The 18,793-nt window shown below is 43.3% G+C and overlaps 4 protein-coding genes across 5 annotated transcripts in view; 3 read left to right on the top strand and 1 right to left on the bottom strand.

The window, feature by feature from the left end:
* Window positions 1–18,793, bottom strand: part of LOC126561808 (regulator of MON1-CCZ1 complex) — a 250,519-nt gene that overhangs the window by 107,247 nt on the left and 124,479 nt on the right. The window lies entirely within an intron of this gene.
* The window catches only part of LOC126561334 (potassium channel subfamily T member 2), a 130,158-nt gene that overhangs the window by 31,888 nt on the left and 79,477 nt on the right, over window positions 1–18,793 (top strand). The window lies entirely within an intron of this gene.
* Window positions 1–18,793, top strand: part of LOC126562510 (glycerol-3-phosphate dehydrogenase [NAD(+)], cytoplasmic) — a 211,372-nt gene that overhangs the window by 153,464 nt on the left and 39,115 nt on the right. The gene's annotated exons all lie outside the window — the stretch shown is intronic.
* On the top strand, window positions 9,535–10,015 carry LOC126563444 (uncharacterized). Its single transcript, XM_050220090.1, has one exon. The coding sequence runs from the start codon at window positions 9,791–9,793 to the stop codon at window positions 10,013–10,015; it is 225 nt and encodes a 74-aa protein (XP_050076047.1). The 5' UTR covers window positions 9,535–9,790.

Here is an 18,793-nt window from a genome sequence, read left to right as displayed (position 1 = left end):
TTTTTTTAAACATTCCATGCTTCTTCAGGTTCAGGACTGTGTTCCGCTTGGGAAGAACTTTTCCATCCGCCAAGGGAAAACGTGCTTTCGCTTGTTGTTGTGTGCTCGGCTACCCTTGGCAGATGAATTCGGATCCTGATAGAACATGGGGCTGAGAGAAAAAGTTTAAATTTATTGAAAATATTTTGGTCCGCATGGTTGAGCAGCAGCAGGAATGAGGCTTCAAACCGAACGAAGAGTAAATTATTGCATTGGTTTATTTAGGAAATTGTTTAACATTAAACATCCGTCGTATAATTCTTGGGGGCCATTTTTCGCTGGTAATCAGATGCTACAGTTTCCTTGTGGTTAGGAGCAGTTTGTGATTTATTTTATTGATTACTGTGAGTTTACGTTGGTTACAAACAATGCCTCATAAAAGAGAGTTTTGCCTAAACGAAAACTCCCGAAGGTATGCAATACGAGCGACAAAATCAGCTCAATACTACACTTATTGGCTCATTATCAGTTTATTCATCTTGCATGAAAACATTTCTAATTGGCCAGCAAAATACTACTCAATAAATCTTAAATCATTAATGCAAAAAGGCAAAAAGGCTAACAAACAATCCATTTACTTAATGGTAATCGGTACCAAGCGCTTTAGTATGCGCTTCACGCACGAAATATTTCAACCACCGTGAAATATTTCGCGCCACAATTTTTACACACCCTACACATTCAGCAAGCGCGTCTCACGCTACCGCTCCTGCTAAAGTGTTTAAGAAACGCTTGAAAGTCAGGAAAAAATGAGCTCACGTCACGCGACCGTGCTTGCTCATGAGCCGTTGGTATGTGGGCATGCCAGCTTTGCGAAAGGCGATATCAAAGGATGGCCTTATAGAAAGCGCGCGAGTATAATACCCGATGGAAGCTAACGGAGTCAGGCCGAACGGTCTAAAGTACGGACCGTTAACTCCATTTGTTATTTTCCTACGCTTTTTGCTTCTTTACCATTGGAGCTCAGCCATATGGTGGCTGATGGACGGAAAAGGATGTGTGAGAACGGGTGTTTGACGCTGTTTTGACATTGAACACTACAAACAAAAATGAGCCAGCGATGAGGCGCAGGAAGTCTGCTATCCATTACTACCAGTTTGATGGATTGCTGTAGAAAAAGTCTTGGTTGGATTTAAAATATTTTCAGCTCATGTTGACTTCGCCCGGTTTTTGTTATGTTCTTCCATTTTGCAATTGATGGTAAAAATACATTCTTCACACGTCAAGACGCGTGGGCATTGATGCTTTTTGTCCTTGAAACTGCTTCACGAAACAAAGCTTGAATGCTCGGCTGTCATTTCAGGAACAATTTCTAGAACACTGATAACGTATCCTCCAACAAAGCACGATCGATCGAATATCATCTTCAGCACTGTTCGGCTCGGTAATCGGAGCTTATCGTGATGATTTGGTAATCGTTTGGTTGCGCCAATCGTTAGTCTACTGACGAGCTTGCTGAAAAGCAGGAATGACGCCCGACACAAGGACGGAACATCTTCAAGCTAGGAGGAGACATAATTTCCGACCGATTGCGCTTACGATTTGTTGTGTGGTTCCCCTCGTTCCATCACACAATTTCATTCCAATCGGTAAACGATTATAAATGAATTTGGTTTGGTCCAATTCCTCTTCAAATGGATTCGATTGCGCAAACAGCCGACAACGAGTGTGACAGAAACAAGTAACATTGCGGAGGAAGAGTTTCCACTTCTTTTGAAGCAAGGAGGGGAACAAATAATGACTTACAGGAAATGGTTTGATGTAGAGCAAGGTTCGAAAAGAAAAAGTTTATTATTGTAGGCTCATGCTTGAAAATCAATTCTTCAATCAATTCTAGTCGCCCCAATCAATATTTTTTACGTTGTAGTTCCCCCATATATGGGGAGTTCGAATCCAAAACAAACCACATCAAACGAAATGAAATCCCAGTGCAGATCACGCAGACGATTACCTCGCTCGTTCGCTTTTTCAATTTTGCTCTCCTACGCGTGTGTGTGGTTGATGTGACTTCAACGACGAAGTGCAATAAATCGTTGTAGAATCGAATGTCAAACTCGTACCCCATGTCCCAGTGGACGGATATCAATCTTTTCTAGTAGAGAAGCAGTAAAAACCCTCCATGCCCGAACCATGTGTATGTGTTCTGGCAACGAAAGTTGATAACGGTTGCAGGTGAAAATATCGGTAACAGTGATTATGGGGCAATTTCCTACGATTTGCTTCACTAGTAGGTAAAGTAATATGAGCTCTACAGTAGGAGTGACCGAGAGAAAGCAAAGTGCGAACAGCAATGTCGAATTGTTTTCAGAAGTCATTTAAGAGGGCCAAAAGAACAAAATAAAACGATCCGGACTGATACCGCGAATAACTTGGGGATTCCGTTTTATGGTTATGGGCGCACTTTACAGTTGGTTGAGTGTGCGATAACGTGCTTTGTGTCAAAAAAGCACAGGATTTTTTTTTATGATCCATCCAGAAGCATCAGCATTTAGGAAGCAAAAAAGCTCCTCAAAGCAGAAATATTCAAATCACTTCTAACGCTTTCCATTCACATTCAGTAAACGCAGATTAGCAAATAATGATCCGTGTCGTAGAGCTTCCGAAATCATCGCCATAGCTCTACCGGAACACGGAAATATCGTTTTCATATTTCATTTCAATTTTCCGAATCTTTTCTATGGACCGCCCTCGGCAAACGGCCTGCACTTGGAGCACTCGGAAACGTCACATCCTACTGTACAAGGCACATTATTTGAAACAACATCAGTGTCCTCGGTTGGTTCGCTGGGCACAGGCCCATTCGAGCATGTCCATCTAATTGACACCGTTGTCGAGGAGATAAGCTGTGGGAAGGATGACTTCGGATGGCTCACCGGCAAACAGTGCCCCAAAGTCATCCTGTTGTGGTGTTGGGAATAGCGTGTTGTGGCAGAAACAAAAACAAGGGCCAGAAACAAAGTCCCATTTGTGGGAGATGATTATGCGATCGTTCGTAGGTTTGCCTTTGGAAAGCCTTTGGCAACCCGTCCGAGTGTGTATATGTGGTGTTGCTGTTCTTCTGCTCCACATTCGAACGAGGAAATGCATTGTGGGCCAACTCCCACGTCGACTCGACGACACGGTGACTCTTTCTCTCTCTCTCTCTCTCTCTCTCTCTCTCTCTCTCTCTGTCGGTGAGCCCCCCGTGGGTATTAAACCTGTACCGCAATGAACCGTACTACGGGAGGAGGTCCTACCACCACACTGCGCAACTGGTGCACCCTGTGTCATCTTGATAGTTTTCAATAATGGCGTGAACCTTGTGTTTTGGCTCGCACACCGCACTACTACCCAGCCAGCGACTCACGGTTACTTTCCCGGTTTAATTAACATACGACAAGGAAGGAGATTGCTGTATCCCTGTATCATACTCTCACCGGGAATACTTCCTGTCATCAGTAGAATTCGGAGCGCTTGCAACTGAACGCAATAAGTTCCATGTCAGTTCCGGTGTATTTTTTCTTTCTCGCTCATACGCTGTTCCTCTAGAGTGTGATTTCTACCAATCTTGGTGTCAGTTTGTGAAGGAAGTTTTGCTATTGCAGTAGAAATATTTTTCACATATTTCCATTCACACAAAACGAACTCCATCGTAAGCTCCCGCAGGCAAGTATATTGCATTGTTTTCAACGGATCCGGAACTTCTGATGACACGGCCATAAGCCCATTAACAGACATTATAACATTAATGGCAGGATCATAAAGAAAGCGTGCAAAGTCTCACATGCTTTCACGTGGTCCTGGCCCCGGATGACAATACGGGAGCACTAAGTGGGAAGTGTTTTTCGTATGACACAGCACAGGATTAATGTGGTTGTGGGAAACTGTGGTTTTATGATACTTGGACGGCGTACACTTTATGAGCTTTTGGGAGATGTTTATGTGTTTGGTTGAGTATTTTCTCTGGGAAATTGATTTTCGGCGATAGGTTGTCCTGTGTGTGTGGAAATCAAACATAAAACATGGAATTTATATCACAAATTCTTCTTCTAATTGGCCTAAAACTTAGAAGCTAATGTACACGAATCTTTCAAATACAATGCAATTGAAGTTTATTGGTGCACAACAGATATCGCTTCAACATTTAAACATAAAACAGATCGCTGGGAAAAAGGAAACCAGCTACGCTTAAATACGAATCAATTGCCATCGGCATCGATCGTGCTGAGAATCGGTTCGAGTAGGTCGGACAAACAGCGTTCCCTCTATTAAATCCTCTCACGCGCACCAACTTCCACGCTACGGTTGGAATACGAAATGAATTTTTCAGGGCAAAGAAGATAAGTGTTTCCACCCCATCGGGGTGCTGGAGAATCTGCCTTCTTTCTGGCTAGTCGATTTCCTTTTCCTACTCTGGCATCACATGTCAAAAAACGCCTTGCTTCATGCTTGTGTCCAGTCGTATGAGCAGCAAGCGTTGTAAGGGCATCAGCTAGAGAGGGAGCCAAATTTGTGCTGCTCAATAAATTCGGACAGATGTAGACAGGGTTGCCCATTTTCCGCCCAACGCCCTTTCTAACGATCGTTCTGCAACAACAGCTGGTGGCAACTGGTTGAAACTGAACAATGCACATTGATAAGCGGGTAGTGTGGCTGATGTGAACTCTTTTATCTGCTTAATGCAGTCCTTGACCGAGACGATAGTGCCGGTTGATTGACGAGGCGATAGTTATCAGTTGACGCAAGGATGTCTTCTTCATTTGGTTCGGTTCACTCCTTCGAAGTAGATATGTCTGCTAGTGGAAAGCTCAAAGCTTATGTTGAAAGAAAATTAGATATTGTACCAAAAAGTATGCAATCTGCAGCGCATAAAGCAGTGTTTTACTAACTTAACCCAACACGATCAAAGAAATTAAGTTATTTTGAAGAATAAAATGGCAGCGTTCTTGGAAGCGACAATCAAGCGTCTAAATTCCTTCAATTCCTTCGTTTAGTGTCCCGAAAAGTGACGCAAATAAAACCACCATCAATTCCCCTCGAGACGATTTTCGCTTCCTTTTTAGGAGGCCGAAGTTAAAGATCCTAGGAGCAACGGGAAACGGTGTGCGATGCAAGGGGCTAAGAAGCGTGTTTTGAAGCTAATCTTCATTTCGAAGAATGATGAAAGACGCTTTAATTTATTCACCATCTTTTCCCGGGAAGACAGTGGTGGAATGTTTGCATCTTGCAGCAAAAAAGGGGTTTTCGCTAAATCGCGACGACATCGACACCGAACAACGTGGCAAAGATCCTGTTGAATTAGGCATCAGCATTCTACCCACGAATAGGCGATTCTTGAATAAAAGAGGACGCGAACTTTTTTTTGTCCTTTAGCCTTTATCAACATTGATTTTTGTTTTCATCTCATTCAGGCTGGAGACAAGTTAAAGACATTTTTGCAGAACGAACGATGCTATGAGGAGTTTGCTGGGTAAAGTGCGGTTTGGTGAGGATATTTATCATGTTTCGTTTAAATTTCCTAGTCGCCTTAAGGCATAAGTACAGAAAGAATGTTCATCACAAAGAAAGCAAGGCAGAGAAGTTTTACTCTTCTGTCCCGTTTGGCGTGGAATGGAAACAGTTTTCTTTCTTCTACTGCTTCCCACTCGCGTTAACACGGTGGACAATAAATTTTTACACTGCAAACAACACTCCGCTCTGATTCTCTCGGTCCGATTTATCATTGATTTATGAGCATGCTCCAGCTTAATGGTGCGTGTCCCGCGGAGGTGGCCTTTTTAATTTGCTCCAAGGCAATCACGTTTATCTTTTACCGGGCGGATGGACGTGCTCGATGAAGAAAGTGAAGCGTGAACCTGATGGTATTAGCTCCTCATTAAAACTTACGAAGCTTTAGGTGGTTTGCATGAATTTTCACCAACAAATTGGGCTGTTTAAGTTCGTATTGAGGTTTAAATTAGTTAAAATAACAGATTGTACATCAGACAAAAATGATCAGCAAATCAAACATCCTGTCTTTTGGTCAACTGCAGGAATATCCTAGATATATTTCACAAGAAAGCTTTCCTTTGATCTAGGATGTCATCATTCAGGAGAAGTTTGTGTGAAGAGGCAGATTTCGAGCAAGGTGAAGCCAATTCAATATTGATTAGATACTTTAACACTCTTCGAAGCAAAGCTCAATTTGTTCATCCCTACATTCCTTTCGTGATGGGGCTAATCCCGAAGCTCCTTTTAAATCGAGGCATAAAATCAAAACTCCCACGTACGGACTGCACAGCAACACGTTGCATTATTCATGTACGGAAGCGAAGGGTTCAGCCTCAATATGTTTACTTGTTAGCTCGTTGTCTTACGGGGATGTTGTTAACACGGCAGAGTATTGCTTCGTGTGAAAGTGTCCCGATTCGCTGGGAACCGGCTCTACGGCAAAGTGGATTGACAGCAGCATTGAAGAAGACATTGCATTATCGAACAAAACCAGGCTTAGATTAAGGTTGTATCCAGATGCCTCGTAAGGGCGTTGCTTGCTAGAGGATTACACTATTTATTTAGGTCAAATTTAGTATTTTTCTTCTCCCATCCCCTATTTCTGAAGTTGGCCTGAAGTGACTCGTTGGCTTCCACACTAGGTCTGACTGTACGTGCAACAAACCATATTGATCGTGAAGTGACATATTTATGGGGTCAATCGGCTTGACCTTACTCTCGTGCTAGGAAAAGAGAGAATCAGAAGTTTCACCTTTTCGTCACATTAGTTTTTGTCCCACAGTTACATTGGTCACTGACATGTATTAGTCTTTCGTGTCCTCTCCTTCTTCGGAGCGGTTCACATGTGACGGATGGCAGATATATTTTTTCTTTTCTATTATTCACGAGCTTTACGAAAAGGAGAAGAGCGCGAAAAAAGGAATTTAAAATATAACTTTATCTTGTGGCAATACTAAGTATGCAATACTTTTGGGCTGATGTGCAGAACAAAATCGACTAAATTTATGCAATTTGAATACCGGTCTCACTTTATCACTGTTGTGCTAATGCAATTGACTTGTTTCTGGGGTGGTTTTGTCGTATGATTATTCCAAGCAACTTGTAACAAACTCCCACAATCAGTAAACCTTAGCTTAAAATTTAATTTATTCACTTCAAACTGGAAGAGCCGTGGTAAGTCTCAAATTGTTTGCTTTAGTAGTCAGTTTTCTTTACCTTCCGATTTGTACTCCAAGTCCAAGTCCATCCAGTCGGTACAATGGTTGGAACGGATGATTAATGAGACGCTTGAAATAATTTTCCGCTCCATGCTGACCATGGTGAATCATTTAACGCGTACCATCGTAGGCAATGCAATCACCTAAACGAATGCCTGAATACTGCCTGAGAGACGAAGCGGGCACCTAGTGGATCGGAGTTTGTTTATTCTACGCAAAGGGAAAATGATCCACAACCACTCGCTCACTCGTCGTCCGGTTGGATAAAAATGAAAATCTATCTATCTCTGCAAGATGGAATTTATTGTTTGCGATGGTAGCCGCATGTTGAATAATGCATGCCGTGGCTATTGGAAAGCCATTTACGAGGAATCAATTTACGCCCGATGCAGCAGCGTTGAAGGAAAGGAGTGCAAAAGGTTGTCGGGTTTGGTTCGGTAGTCCTAGTCAGACCTTGACAGATGCCCAAATTCCTTTCACCATAATATGGGCCATTGTCGGGAATTTTTACTCGCTGCGAATGTACACGCAGAACATTTAAATGGCTGTTGTTAGGATTAAACCCTTTTAAAGGCTTAGGACGGTGGGTTTGTTTTTGATGACGAGTTCAGATTTAGCAGGATTATCTCTTTGAATGCTTTTTTTGCCTGATCTGAGGGTAATAACCATTAGGATCAATCCTTTTTCTGGGTGTTTTCGGTGAAGTTGTTGAAGTGTGTGGGGAAACTACTGACTGTTTATTCAAAATTGGTTTCCGGAAAAAGCTGTTTCAATTCCAAAGGATCACATTTTAATATTGTAGAATACTTTGATTCACACACGACATTTCATCATTTTTCCTACATGCTATGGGCCTGTGCAAAACCCTTCACGGAATGAATCAACATGCCAACATGTTACATGCACACAAAACAAACTGACTTACATACAATTCCCGTGGAAAAAGAAATAAAAGGCAGACAAACTTATCCCACGCTGCAGTACCACTCCGTGCGCGTGGAAAATCCACCGATTCGCATCCGTGCGCAATAATTATTGTTTGCTTTGTTTGCAAACACTCTTCTTCTCGACGAACTTCTAGCGCAGAAAACCGATTTGGTGACGCGAGAAAAAGTGAAATATTTCATTTAAATCCGCAGTCCGCTGACGGAGAAATTCGCACCGACACTTTATTTATTTTCCTTACGTTCGGTGGCGTTGCCGGAGGGTTGGGTTGAACGTTTTGCCACCGTTGACACCATTTGTCGTTGGTGTGCTTGTGTTTTGACAATAGTGTGGGCGGTACAATTGCTTGGGGACGGATTGAATTACAATAGAAGGTGATACTGGTCGAGGTAAATGTAAACACCCTCAAGGAACTTGTGCAAGGAATTGTTAATAATAAATTTAAATGAACAAAAAGTTAAAAAAAAACTTCAAACTGCTGTTCTCTTTTACAATTTGAGAAAAACAAACACTATTAGCGTGTAACGGTTAAAACTTTAACTCAAAAAGTGTAAATTTTCCACGCAATTCCTTCACTCTGTGGGAGAGAAACCATATTATAATTCACCGGTTTTGTTCTTGCCATCTGTACAATGAGTTTTTCTTTCCGCAAAACAGACCTTTCACGATGGCGTTGAAAGGCGAAAAACACAAGTGAAATTGTGTCTTGTGGCGTTCCCTGTTTTGTGCGCAGGGCACATCAGGAGGAGGAGGAGGAGGAGGTGGTGTTGTATGCAATCAAAATATTCCAAAAATCTTGAGCTCAAAGTACGCGCGAAGGTGGTCACAGTGTTGTTTATTGTGTTGTCGAGTGCGTCAGGTTTTCGTTTCGGAGAGCCGTGATTTGTGTGTTTATTTCTTCGTCAATGTGTGTGTATGTGTGTTTCCTTTCTCGCCATTTGATGGGCCTTGCTCAGGCGACGTCGTTTCAAAAAGTCTGGAAAAACGTCGCCCTTGCAGAAAACGGCGTCCACTGGAGAGGGTTGCGAGCGAGTGAGTGGTTTTGATTTATGTAGTGTGTTGAGGGTTGTATCAAAGTCGTGTTGACGCCGATTGCCTGTAAATCGTGCAGTGCCGAAAGCGGGGAGCAGTTTCGAAGCGACAGCAGCTTCTTCTCGTGATCAGTTGGCGAGGTAACGTTCAGTCGGTGTGCTGCAACAACACATCTTGTACACCGTAGATCTTCATCAGAGCTGCTTGGTGTGATAGTTGAATTATCAACCCGAAAGAAAGTGATTAAAACCGTTCAATGTTTACATGGCGGCATGACGCGTGAAGCATCAAAGTGAAGTGAATGGTTTAATGTGTGCTGGTGTGCGAGGAGCTAATTAGCGTTAAATTATCGTGCGTCTTCATCGGGAAAGTGTCGCGCGATAAGCGCGTGGGTTAACGGCACACGCAATGCGGTACCATCGATCGTACGCAATCGAAGGCATCGTGTAAGGCATGGCAGCGGTGCGTCGACCAGCAGCAGGAGCAGGAGCATACGACGACGACGACGTGCACTGGGGCAAGAGTGCCACGAGTGTGGGTGTGATTGGTGGCGACGGTGACGGCCACGGCGGGTGGGCAAGGCAAATATGAGCAAGTTCCGTATCAGTTACAGTGCGCTGGGTATGTCCGAAGAAAGCTGCAACTCGACCAGCAGTGCGAAAGCATTACGAATCGTTAATTTTCCCCCAGAAACCTTCGATGGCACGCCGGTGGAGGGTTCGAGGAGGGGCTCGAAGTTTTTCCAGCGGCCCCGCTCGATGTCCGCCTGGAGCGACATCAGCCGCAGCAGCATGCGGCTGGACGAACGGTAAATATCAGCTCTTGCCATGTGCAGAGCACGTTGTCTAATTCGACCTAACGTTAGGGAAAAAAGTTCACAGAATATTTAGCATCGAACATATCGAATATATGCTCCATTACAACGTATGTAATTTTGTTGTCAAAAGTTTAGAGAAATGCTCATACAGTTTCCCATGGCGGACAACCTTCTCGTGGCTTATGATTTATTCATAGCTTTATCGTTTCATAATTTTGCAGACCAAAATGAGAGTTTTTTGTTTCGATGAGCTGTGAAAGATCGTGCTGTTTTCCCTTGTCGGCGAAGTAAATATAACGAAGCAGGGATTGTCAGCATGTAGAATATGATTTTTGAACGATTGTGCTTGTTTGAAAGTGTGGAAGAGCTTTCTCCTGGCAAAGGTCGCCCTAGCTTCAGCGAAAAAACTCAGTTCATGCACAGCGCTATTCTTAAAACAGTTTTCCAACTCCTGAAATTTTCCAAAAATTCGAAATGAATATTCCGAGCAGAAAAACAAAATGTTTTACGAATCTCTCAAAAATTGATATTATACCGACAGAAACTTTCTCCATAACAAACATCCACCCCATGGGACGATCGGGATCACGATTCTATTTCAGTGCCGTGCCGCTGGTGGTCTGAAGATGAGTTCACCGTCGCAAGAAAAACTATTGCCTGCCTGGCTGAGATAGAAGTTTTCGGGCAATTCGCTGCTGCTTTTGAGCAGTTGACTGGCATTTGAAATGAAGAAGCAGTTTGCCAAAGTTTTCCCACACTTCCTGTCCAGACAGAGAGACGGGATGGGAATGGGAAGCGAATCGTAATTTAATTCTATGGTCAGCGGCAACTCTTCATATTATTTAAGGATCTTCTTAATTTGTAAGAAGGCAAGTTGCTTTAATAGGAATTAAAATACAGATTTGTTATCGTTGGACTTAATCCAGAGGACTTTTTTATCCCTAGACTGCACATTTAAATCCGAAAGCTTTAAGTTTGCCTGGTGAGCTGAAGTTAAAGATGATAAAATTAATATCTGTAATCTTATTGCTTTATCTTGCTTGAGGAATTACAATCCACAAAATACCACATGTCCTCCCAAAGCATTTGCCGTTGGCAGGAACAGTTTGCTAGTGCTGTCATCGCTGTACGGCCATTACGAAAGGCTAGATGATTATCTATTTTTTTCCTGCGACGCTGCCTATGTCCTCTTTCTAAAAGTTGCTTTTTTCCATTTTCTTTTCAGGTAAGTGGCACAGACAACAAACAAGAAGCAACATACCAAACACAGGTATCCCCCCGGAAGCAAATATGGAACAAACTTGTAAAGCAATCGTTTCCTGGTATACTCTCGGGCAGGCTTCGGGCGAAACGTTCCGTGCGGTACCCTTTAGAAAATATTGTACGGAAAGCATCCTGAACCAGGCAAGTTTACCCTTTTTCCACCTGTGACAATGTACACATAGCAAAATTGTTCGGGATACGTCCGGGATAGAACAGGGAAGGGTTGTGTTTGTTGTGGAGATTTATTTTAACCAGCAAGCTGCAGCATTTTTAATTGCAATCCAAGCCTAACCGGCCCGGAACGGTCGGAAGTTGGAAATGGGACATCCTCCATGAAGAGGGCTGTTTGCTGCAACCTGATGATAAGGCACAACTGCAGGTGAGGTGTGAACGTGGAAGAAGTGTTGAAGGAGGTTTCATAAGCATCCATCTAAGCGGCTCCATGTGAGACAGGTTGGTGGTGAGCTGTGCGTAATGAATATTAATCACCTCGTGTCGACGCATATAGCCTCCATTTCTTCCGTGCATGCATCGCGTGCTGCAACTGAACCGTTTGCCGTTTTGTGTACACGGTAATAATGCAAAACATGTCCCACACCGACCTATGTGAGTCCCTGCAATGGTCGCTACTACTCCAATCAAGTTTCTTCCAAGTGATTGGTGTGTCGCATGTGTCGCAATCGGCGTGATCGAGCGCTGTTGACGAATAAAATGCTTACTAATGAACGCATGTTGTGCAAGCATTCAATTATGGAATTTATTACGAAAAGAAGCGAGAAGAAAACAACTGGAATCGACATTGACCGTGGCATATTGCGCCCGTTTTTAATTGCACGCAAGGTGCAACTGTGTGGTCAGCACAGTGTGGCGCCGACCGATTCTCCAGGTCGACCGGTTTTGCGGTCTGCATGGCAGCGAAACGAATGCATTCGTTGGAAGCTCACTGAGTGCCGTGAGAGTATTGGGGCAACGAACCTCACTGTGAGTGTGAGTGGTTCACATGCGCATCAAGGGCGTGAATTTTCAGTGAATTCACTTAGCTACTAGACAGCTCTTGTAATGAGTAGAGCTGGATACGCGTAATTTCCCCTTGGAATAAACCTGTATTCATCCTTCATTTCGAAGAAAAGTTCATCCGAGTTGTAATGAGTGAACAACTGCTTCTTCGAAAGCTCTTCTTGGAACGCTTTTTCCGAAGCTACGAACCACGTTATTAGTGAAGACACAGTTGATGTAAAAACAACAGGTCCTCAAAAGCTTCGAACAAGCCTTTCCATCTTCATTATTAATCAAGTGATGTTTTGAGTTTATTTTTAACATTCCGATTTTTTAAGGGTCGATTTTTGTTGTCGACAACGGCATAACATTCAACGAGGGTTATTCTCGAATGATGATGAGGGGCATTGCAATTTCTATTTCGCGACCATCAACTAATCTCTGGCAATAATTACTCCTCCACTGTGCGTACTTGCTTCCATCGAGACTCGAGAAGCACCTGACCTAGCAAGAGCTTCTCATTAACGGAAATATTATGGTGGCTTTTTATTCGTCCCCAACTCTCCCCTCCTCTTCTTCATCCTCCTCTAGGTAACCTTCTTGTGGTTAAAGAGCATAAAAAATGAGAAAAATATGTTTGTTTTTAGCGTTGGCATTTATTGCCAGTGACGCCAACGGTGTGGGTTAGGATCGTTAATTAGGATTTGCTTTTTTACCTTTACATTGGCCACGCGAGTCGACTCTGACTGGGATGTGCGCGTGTGCTACTTCGCGAAACCAAACGCGTATCGGCCATTGGACAAAGATTTGAGGTTTGGTTTCGTTTACTCGAAACAAGGACGAGCAATGTTTGCACACCTCCAGCTAAATGCATTTGGTAATAAATCATTCATCCAGCTGTTCCTGCTTTCGCTCGCGCACAAACACTGATCGTGTGTACCGATTCTCGGGATGCGGATAAGGTTTGGCAAAGCTTTTTAAGTATGATTTAGCAAAGCAAACGTAAGACCATTGAAGGGAAGAAGCGAAAAAAAGTGCCATCGAGCCATGTCAAATTGGGATAAATAATTAATGCAATAAAGTTTAAGTGCTGCCGATGGTGACGGTGGAGGACCATCGCTGCCAGGGACATATGCAAATGGTCTGCTGCCTGTGTAAATGCAAAAAGAAGCACTGTGTGTCGTTGCTCCCTGATGCCCTTACGTTTCGAATAAATGTGTGTGGATTTTGGTCTTTTATGGGCAGCTCGTTTCGTCAACTGGCATTTTTTATTTTTCTCCATTCCGTTTGCCGTCGATGGTATGTTGTGTAGCGGGAAAAAGGAAAACCTTCCCCGTGTGCATAAGCCTCAGCTGCCTTCGAAGGGTGACAAAAGCTCCTGCTCGCTGAGGGTGAAATCAAGGCAAGGCAACGGTGAAGAAGTAAATCAAGCTCACCTTCAAGGTCCCAGCGTGGAGGAGTTTATTTCGGAAAGCTCTGATTGTACGGCTACACGCAAAGGACTCATAAAAATTGATTACGTATAAATGTACCCAAGGCGTTGCGTTTAGAAGGGCGGCACGGGACTTAATTGTTGGCTATCGATTTCAATCCTTACTTCCTGTGCATAACCCATCGCCTTCTTGTTGCATCACTTTTACGAGATAAACTCAAGCTACACCATGACTCCGTTTCTAGTCACCTTTCACCTGGTCTCACTCTTGCTCTTGCTCCCTGCGTATGCAAACAAGAGAATCTGTATGTCGGGCATTATTAAACATGATGTTTTCGCCCGTCGCTGTACAAAGTTCGCCCACACTGTTTGCCTTTCGTAAGCATATTTATGGTGGTTTGGTGTGGTTTATGAGTTTCTTTTACTTGGTCGGTTGCTAGCTGGGGTTTGATATTGTTGGTCGTAGCCACTAAGTCCTCCTGATGTAAAGTATCTACTTCCAACACACCCTCCCCCTTTCCCCGTCTTCCCAAATTCCTGCCCCGAGGGGTTGTAGCTTCTTGGGCAAAACATCAGGCAAAATATGTTTGGCGCTTGTTTTCGGGCCATTGCTGAAGGTTGTACTTCGGGAAAGGGGTGCACTTTCCATGAGGTAAGAATTTTCCCATAGAACAGAGTGTCGTGTCATGGGTCTGCGAGTGTGTGCACGCGGGGAGGCACCACTCGGGCAAAGCACAGAATACTGTTTCCCAGAATAATTAACATGTCCCGATTGTGCTCCTGATGCCGGGACCATGTTAGCATCGACACTGAAAAGCTTTCGTCGCGTGTGTTGTTTTACTTGCTTCAGGAGAAAAGTTCAAGCTACGAGATCAAGATGTGGTGAAGATCTGCCTCTAAGAGAAGCACAAAGACGTGAAAGATGGTCAAAAACATCCTGCCGATGGAAAGTCGACGTTTTATCCTAGCACGAAGGACTTTAAAATGAAGCCTTCTTCAATTTATGTCACTACTTAGTGACTTTTAAAACTTTAAATGTTGAAAAAGATGTGTTTTCTGTAAGTGTTAGTAAGTAAGTGTCTTCTGTTCTGTATTATGAGTCAATTAAAATAAAATTATAGCTTCTTAAATTGCTACCAATCAATGAAATTGAACCATCTCGGTGGATACAAATATTTTAAACAAATTTATCCCTCCTGGCATCACAACAACAAGAGGAAAAGTCTATTTTCTTGAACAATATCCCATACAAAACTCGAGTAGATAGGTTACCCGATCTAGTACAATTAATTGAATGATATTTTCAATTTATTCGTGCAATTAAAATCAACCAGCACGATCGGTATGGACGTTACATCGTGAACCGTCCGATAGCCTACTGCTATACGGTCCACCGGTACACTGGGGCCAACTACATGTCCACACAGCTCACTGTGCTGTGCTGTTTACATTTTCTCACTCGTTAAACGTTTATTTACAATCTTCTCGAACAAGCGCGCTCGTTCGCTTTCCCACTGCCTCCAGATGGTTCCATCCTGGTGGGACAGAAAGTTAGAACGAAAAAGTGTATCAACCGACACGAAACTCCTGCCGTGGATGGGTAGAAGCAAAGGCAATAAAAACTGTCCGTACAATATGAGTCCGAGGTGTGGAATAAATGAAGTCGATCTTTTATCACTCGCGCCTGTGTTTCCATAATCGATTGCCACATACAAAGAGACGGAGGTGGACGTTCAGCTTCATCATACGCTTCATTAGAAGATGAGAAACAAAAAAACGGGTTTCTTTGTGTGCTTGTTGGTTTTTGGTTTGGAGCGAGATTTGAACAATTCCCATCGAAAGCAGGCCGCAGGCTACCCAAAACTGACGGTGTTGGATCATAATTTTTAATTAAATATTGCATGCCTAATTACGTGCGGACGGTGGAATCGGGTTAGAAAAGGGTGAAAAGTTGCCAAGCGTTGACGGGTGAATTTCCATCTTGTGTGTCTGGTGAGGTGCAAATTGTTGATTCCAGCCGTGTAGTTTCCTGCTCTGCCGGGCGGAACATCATCCACCCGATAGCGATCGAAGTAGAAAGAGAATATTTCCTTTTTTGTTTCGTACCGTCGGCACGGAACGTTGAAAGAAAACATTGACTTGTTGATCGATTTTTAGGGATTAATCCAACCGAAGGGAGCTATTGAACAACGGATAAAAATTTCATCATCATCATCATCATCATCACCGACGATATCATGATCGCCGCCAGCTGTTCTAACTTCTAACGGCAAAAAAGGGCAACAGGTCGACAATGTGCCCTACAGGGAATCTCTTTGCTTTTGAAAAGGTACCTTTAGCATAAAGATAAACATGTGGAGTGTGTAGAATGAAGGCATCAGGCGACGGTTCAGCATTGCAACACACGCTGTTGAATGATCAAACACCGTTGAACGAAGCGTAAGATAAAGATTAGTTTACACTCGCCTCGTGTCAAGTCATAATGATATAGTGCGGCGAAAAGACGCTCAGTCCCAAGTACATAAATCACTTAATTACAAGACTGTTGGAGTAATGAACTGAATCAGCTTTTTAAAATGAGCCACTCGTGAGCCTTTCAGCACAAGACAAACATTATTCTATTGATGTTTGCATTTCAACCATTCATGCAAGTTGCTCATAATATTTAGCAAAGGATTTGAGGTTTGGGAACAATTTTTGCAAGTGAGCACTTGGTTAAAAAGCTTCACTATTGTTGTACAAAAAGTGTTTGTCAGTCGTGGTGCAAAGTTGCAGTATTGTTGGTTTGTTTTTGAAAGGGAGAAACTTTAACTTTATAGCGCAGGGTCACGAAGCAGCTAAAGTTCCCGTACTGTAGACAGCCAGCCCTTGCACAGGTCGTCGGCAGTCCCAATCAGCCGGCCAAGACACATTTTACTCTCCAGCAAAGTTTATCGTGCTGTGGTGTAGTTGTGTACAGTTTTCCAGAGAAAGTTTTTATCTGTTTCTGTTGCAAAGCAAATTTTTCAACCAAGCGATTCAGATACTGGACAGACCAAGTGGCCGTGTACTGTAACGGATGTAAATCAACACACGGCGTGTTGGGATGGAAAGGGAAATATTGTGGCTGTAGGCCACTGAGCAGATTGCTTTTGATATGCTAACCTACAGAAAGTGAATTATTTTTGAGCAGCTGTTATAACAAAATAAAAGCAAAAAAATCCAGAATAGTCTTCATGTAACATAAAAAGCATAATTAATGAAAGACCTTGCTGGATCATAAATGTCAATGCAGATTATGCGCTATAAAAAGTCATTAAGATCACCATAATTTCCATCGGATAAGCTGCTAACGATAGCACCAACACAACTAAAGTATTTGAATATGTGACTTTATGTTTAAGGAAGTATTTTCATAAAATTCTATATGTTTATTTATTTTTTCGTCTCCCAAAATAAATCGTACAAAATCAATTATCCACCTTTAACCAATATTCCTCCGCTGGAATGAGCTTTTCGTGGTGGAGAAAGTAAAATAATGGTGAAAGCAAGTTTTGAAAGGAGAAAATGAAAGATTCTACGCCTACTCAGACCAGTTAAAAAAAGTAGAATCTTCTCATCTGGTCTGCTGTTGTACAGATCGGTGCTTGGTTTCGTAACTTCTCCTCCATTTGGTACCCTTTTTATCGTGATCCCGAATAAAGAAGGGTTCGCCGAGTTTCCCCTACCGATGAAAGGGAAAAGCTTACAAGAGACGCGTTGTAATAGCAGCTGTCTCGTTTATCCACTCGACTGTCATCCCTTTTCGCTTTCACTCTCGCTTCACATGACTCTCGTTTCACTTTCATCTCTAGATCTCTGAAGGAGAGGGAATCTTGGCTCTCCAACGAAAAAAGCATACGCCACACCACCAATGCTGCCACCAGGTTGAAAGCTTCCAAGAGGGCGCTAAAACGAAAGAAACCATACCTATTTCATCAAACAGGGCAGATTTCGATCTGCAAAGGAGAGAAAGAAAAATAGAGCGAGAGAAAAGGCAAACTCCACGCAGATCACAGACCGATGACGAAGTCAACCATGGCGATGAGAGTAGCGGGTCGTGTGCCGCTCGGCCGAACGTTAAAAGCGCGGCCAACACACGGCTTATGCCGGTTTCGAGCGGCAGTACGCGATTCAGTTGCGATCCTAACGTCCCCGTGCACGAAAGTTTGCTCCGTCTGTCGGTGCGTGTGTGTCGGTGTTTATGTGTTTGTGTCCGTTTTGCGTGCGTGTGCCGGAAGGAGCGGCGTGTATATTTTGGGGTCGGCATCTTACCGACCGAGATTTTCGTGGTGTTGTCTATATTTTGGACGCCATCTTTTTTGACGAAACACAAGGAACCTTCATCAAACGGAACTTCCCGAAACCGGGTAAAAAGCAGTCAAGCGGATACATTTTATCGTTCGACATGCCACATTGTGTCCTTGTGCAAGTATGTCCTGTCGAGTGAGCTTCCGGATGGAAAGCAGAAAACGGAACAAAACCTTTGCTCAAGTTCAGTAAACAAGCACAGGTGTGGACCGGAGGATTCCGAAAGGATTGGCACTCCGTACGCCTACTGCCTGTGACATCCTTCCGCCACGCACCGTAAGTCAATCGATCGTACCGGATGTGCACGTTTGAATGGTTTAAAAAAACTGTGTAAAGCTGTGTGCGTGTATGTGTGATCATGTGGCAACAAAGGAAAGAAAAAACATACCTTCAGCACATGCATTGATGTACATCTGATTGTGACTGATCTTCCGTGCAACAATAACCGCTAAACAAAACACTCTCAACGTGCTCTCTCGCTCTCACACTCCTTTTCTCTCTCTCACTCTTTCGCTCGGTCTAACTTCAATGTTAATGATAACCAGGCAGCCATAATGTATGCTTCATTAACAAAAGGGGGTTCCTTCTCTTCTTAGCTTTTTCTTACACCCAAAAGCGTCATCGATTGCGCACGAAAGCTGTCTGCTCTACACGCGTATTGTTTAAGTGTCATTTGCGTCCTTATTGCGTGTGTGTGTATGTGTGTGAGTGTGTACGCGAGTGTATGTATCGACGACCCAACAGAGGGTCCAA

This window comes from Anopheles maculipalpis, chromosome 3RL (genome assembly GCF_943734695.1).
Source record: "Anopheles maculipalpis chromosome 3RL, idAnoMacuDA_375_x, whole genome shotgun sequence".
Taxonomy (NCBI): domain Eukaryota; kingdom Metazoa; phylum Arthropoda; class Insecta; order Diptera; family Culicidae; genus Anopheles; species Anopheles maculipalpis.
Note: the sequence above shows the minus strand (reverse complement) of the source record. Positions and strands in the feature narration are given on the sequence as shown.